The sequence below is a fragment of the Gymnoscopelus microlampas genome, assembly GCF_963454915.1.
Source record: "Gymnoscopelus microlampas genome assembly, chromosome: 7".
NCBI lineage: Eukaryota > Metazoa > Chordata > Actinopteri > Myctophiformes > Myctophidae > Gymnoscopelus > Gymnoscopelus microlampas.
The window spans coordinates 13,653,572-13,658,571 of NC_139944.1; the positions used below are offsets into that span (position 1 = coordinate 13,653,572).

At 43.1% G+C, this 5,000-nt stretch overlaps 1 protein-coding gene across 4 annotated transcripts in view; it reads left to right on the plus strand.

Annotated features, from left to right (window-relative positions):
* stab1 (stabilin 1) overlaps nt 1-5,000 on the plus strand; it is a 65,159-nt gene that overhangs the window by 32,101 nt on the left and 28,058 nt on the right. For all 4 annotated transcript variants that reach the window (XM_084061145.1, XM_084061143.1, XM_084061144.1 and 1 more), the window contains 6 exons: nt 33-89; nt 255-388; nt 1,243-1,354; nt 2,525-2,602; nt 4,150-4,251; nt 4,588-4,692. In XM_084061145.1, coding sequence (XP_083917271.1) covers nt 33-89; nt 255-388; nt 1,243-1,354; nt 2,525-2,602; nt 4,150-4,251; nt 4,588-4,692 — 588 coding nt within the window. The remainder of the gene's footprint in view (nt 1-32; nt 90-254; nt 389-1,242; nt 1,355-2,524; nt 2,603-4,149; nt 4,252-4,587; nt 4,693-5,000) is intronic.

Consider the following 5,000-nt stretch of genomic DNA (forward strand, 5'->3'; position numbering starts at 1 on the left):
CCGTTCAACAACAATTGTTTGTGTGTGTTTAGGAGCTGGTCAATGGTGACGATGTGGCGGACTTGTACGCTTTCTACCAGATGATGAAGGTGTGTATATAGCGATACAGCGGATGTGATGCCTCCTCCCTCTTTACAGTCGCGCAAATGTATCAGAATATGAATCAAAATCATCGAAGCATATATAGCTTCCTGCTTATAGCAGAAATGGAAATGAATGGATGTGTGTGTGTTTTTCCACTTGTTTTCGTGCAGCTCGGCAATGTCATTGGCCAGGATTTCAGTGGGAATGTGACAGCTCTGGTTCCATCCTCAAACGCCCACGGCACCATCAGTTCCGCCCAGCACCGCTTCTGGAACAAACGCCACCGCTTGCCTCATTTTGTAAAGTAAAAAGTAGCAGCAGCACAATGTAGAAATACTCTGTTACAAGTAAATGTCCTGTGTAGTTTTACTTGAGTAAAAAGTACAGCATTGGCATCAAAATACATTTAAGTGCCAAAGTACTTAAGTGAATGGCCTATTTAAAAAAAAGCTCACGACACTGTGATGCCATGCATTGATATTAAAAGAAAAAAGTACTTTTCAATTTGTACTTTTGAAAAGTTGAGCATTTTCAAAAGCATGTTAAAAACAAGTACTCCAGTACTTTAACTCAAGTAAAGCTTTCACTTAGTAGTAGGGTCATATTTGACCAGTATAGTATCTCGTTGCTGTCGGGCAGAAACCTCTTATCTCCATGTTTTAACTTTTCTCGTAAATGAACACCCTACAACGTATGTGTTCATGCCACAGCGTCACAGAAATGCATCAAAAGTAGCAGATCTACAAGCTCGAAACGTTCTGAGCTTGTGGATCCGCTACTTTTGCTCTTTTCGAATTTGAAACCTGAAAAGTAACATTTTTGGACATTGTGAGCAGGGTTGCCAGATCTGCTTATTATAATTTCCCCGCAAGATTTTATTTGAAAATAGCCGATCTACAAGCTCACAACGCGTCGCATCGCGACGCGTTGTGAGCTTGTAGATCTGCTATTTTCAAATAGCTGATGCATATGTGAAAGTGCACATGTTGCCCATAGCCACTTCTTTTGGGCTGGTTTTCCTAGACCTGCTTGCTTGTTTCTCTCACAGAATCTGGCAACACTGATTGTGAGGTTTCCAACCGACAGAGACGATTTCTATACTTTAACTCATGTAACTGGAGGTTGAGTACTTTGTCCAACCACTGGTTGCTCTTGCAGGGCCCACTTCCTGCCAGGAGTGTATTCTGTGGAACAGCTGGAGAGGCTGGTGGGCAGCAGTGTGCCCACCCTGAGCCCACCCACACGCTGGACCGTTAGCAACGACACCGGGGTAAGACCACCACCACCACCACTACAACTACTGTACAACAACAACAACCACAACAACCTCTGTGAGGTCCCCATGACTAGGGTTGTCCGATATTGGCTTTTTTACCGATAACCGATATACCGATATTGTCCAACTCTTAATTACCGATACCGATATCAACCGATACCGATATATGCGGGGATTATTGTGATTAGGGTAAGCTCAAATTTCATATCACACACACCATATACAGTAAGAACTCCTGTAACTTATTTATAAAGCAAAAAAAAAAAAAAAAAGTTTTTTTTCTTCAAAAACCGATACCGATATTTTCCCGATATCAATTTTTATGCTAATCTCGGACATCCCTACCCATGACCGTACCGTAGTGGTTCTCAACCTGTCGAATTTGCTTTCTTTATGTGGCTCATTGAAGTAGATCCTGGATATCTCAGACGGTAGTGCATCAGACTTTTCATCTGAGGGTCCAGGGTTTAAAGGAATAGTTCGCTCCCAAAATGACTTTTTTTCTATCGATTAGTCACCCCATGGAGACTTGAAATCGTGGATATTTTTGAGTTTTTGTCCCATTCCTAAGCCAATAATTTGATGACCGGCAGTGGTTCCGGTAGGAGACACAAAGAGTCTCCTTTGTGTCTCCTACCGGAACTACTGCCTACCGATCCGCTGCCGGTCATCAAATTGTCTTAAGAATGCGGGGGGGGGGGGAAATCCATGAATTCAAGTCTCCATGGGGTGACTAATCGGAAAAAAAGTATATTTTTGGGTGAACTATCCCTTTAAGTCCCTGTTCAGGCGTTCTGTTCATGCTTGCTAGAATATGTCAATATTTGAGGCGCTACATGGCAATTCAAAATGATATTGAAGTCAGTTTGCAGAGTAGTATTCAGGTATGAGATTGTCCTAAATTTGCTGTGTCTTTAAGGTAAACTACACAGCGCTGTCACCTTTGCAAATGTACTCCAGTCTTTGAATGACTCAACTGAAGAGTAAAACCAGACATCTGTCAAGTATATTCTTTTCTTTAGAATGTGGTTATCAATCTCGCCACGTATCGCATGCAAGGCGAGCACTATCTACCATCTGAGCTAATTTGCCTTATATCTGCAAGTTCCTCAAGGGAAATGTTAATGCCAGGTGCAGCAATGATATCCACTGTGTTTGTTTCAGGTGCTGAAGATTGGAAACAGTTCCATCATCCGCTCCAACCTGCCTGCTATCAATGGATACCTTCACGTTATAGACCAGGTCTGACTGCGCTGGTTTTCACTTAACGTAATGTATCATGATAAGCAGAGATACGATACGATTAGATAAGATAAGCAAGGCAATTCAATGTGCTTTACACAAAGCATCAAGCAAAGGAAACCATATTATATATCGTCGGTGTCCAGCCAGGACCAGCTAACTCCACTTTCAGTTTTTTTTTTTTTTTTCATAAATCAAGGCTATTGAACACCCTTTAGGTCGGTGTAAAATATCAAAACATTTGAACCAATGAAAAGTATTAAAAAGCGCCTCTGACGAAAACTCCCAACTCCATTGGATCCTCAAACTGTCCGTCAAAAACAAACAACTCCCCCCTCTCCTCTACAGCGCTGCTTTTCAACAGCATGAGTAGAGCGCGTTGCGCAGTGAACGAGGATCACGTAAACAAGCTCCCCGTAGTCTGTTAAAACTATGCAGTGTACCTGTTTATCAAACTTAGCACTGACGCTAATGTTATGAAAACAAGTAATTATATTTCTAAAATCTATTAAGTGTTTAATGAGGAGAGCAATGTGACAAGAAGAAAGGCGTTCATAGCATTTCTGTCGAGCTATTCTACTACCTCTTTGCAGAAGTTATTGTAATATTTAAAGTCCTGTTTATTATTGTAGGCCTATATAATAAGTGGCATGAAGCATCAGGGCATTAATTCACACGTTGTTGTGATGCATTGTGAGCTTGGAGATCCATTGTTAGCTTTTGAGAATTTGTACCCTTCAGAAACCTCTCCCTTAGCAGCGAGTGGAGCTATTGTTGTTTGGACACCTAACTCCACTTCAGCTTGATTTCTGCTCGTCTGAAACTGCTAACTCCACTTGCGCTGGGTAAAGTGTTGATTTACCCGCGATTTGGTTAAAGTGTTGATAATGACACATGCAAGTATCTGACAATATATAAAGTCACTATACCAACTTTGATGAGGCAGTGTTGCTTTGTTTTAAAAATATAAGGTTTTCTTCATTTCCTGAAAAACGTATATTTTGTTTTTGCGTTTCCTGAACAATGAGCGTTTTGGAGTTATAGTTTCTGGCTGGACAGCAGAGATATACATTAAGGATGCAATAAAAACAAATTAAGATTAATAATTACAGTGCAGAAGAGAGAAAAAACGAAAGGCAGAGGCAAACAGAGAGGTTTTTAGCCGTGATTGAAAAGAGCTAAGAGTGGCAGCAGACCTGCAGTTTTCTGGAAGTTTGTTGTGGTACATAAAAACTAAATGCTGCTTCGGTTCCCCACGTTAAGTTTTGGTTCTAGGGACAGAAAGCGGACCTTTCCCCCGATAAGCTGTGAGATCTGGATGTTCATGATACACACAAGATCAGAAATGTATTTTGGCCCTAAACCATTCAAAGCTTTATAGACCAACAGGCATATTTTGAAATCAAATATTTGACACATAGGGAGCCATGCAGTGAAAGGATTTAAGAACTGGAGCGTGAAATTTGCTATGGTATTCATCTGTCTGTCTGTCTGTCTGTCTGTCTGTCTGTCTGTCTGTCTGTCTGTCTCTGGTGGGCTGTGGTCAGTTTCTGTTCCCACCCATCTCAGACCTCCCCGCTGACCCCCACTCCCTGATGGAGTTCCTAAACTCCACCTCCAACTTCTCCCTGTTCAAAGAGCATGCCCTGGTAAGACCTGTCTGTCTGTCTGTCTGTCTGTCTGCCTGCCTGCCTGCCTGCCTGCCTGCCTGTCTGTCTGTCTGTCTGTCTGCCTGCCTGTCTGTCTGTCTGTCTGTCTGTCTGTCTGTCTGTCTGTCTGTCTGTCTGTCTGTCTGTCTGTCTGTCTGCCTGCCTGCCTGCCTGCCTGCCTGCCTGTCTGTCTGTCTGTCTGTCTGTCTGTCTGTCTGTCTGTCTGTGTCTAAACTACAATTTGTCCGTGCGTGCGTGTGTGTGTGTGTGTGTGTGTGTGTGTGTGTGTGTGTGTGTGTGTGTGTGTGTGTGTGTGTGTGTGTGTGTGTGTGTTAGCTCTTCAACCTGTCAGAGAGGTTGGACATGTGGTCAAACACCATCCTACTGCCCACCGACGACGCAGTGAGAGACTACCTGGGAAAGACTAACTCCACCCAACTGGTAGGTCCTCTAACTCCACCCAACTGGTAGGTCCTCTAGCTCCACCCACCTGGTGGGTCCTGATGGATGAAGCATTCTAACTGTTGACACACGTTCTAACTGTTGACACACTTCAAACAATAATTGTAGCTACACGCTACAGTTATCTATCATCCGACGTCTTGACCCATAGGACAACCGTTCTTATTGATAAGGCACCTTTCATAATCCAACCGAACTGAGGTGATACCCCCCCCCCCCTTTCCCCCGCTCAGTAATCTGATGGAATTCATCACAGAGCTATGTAGCTTGCTCTTTATCAAGCCGCT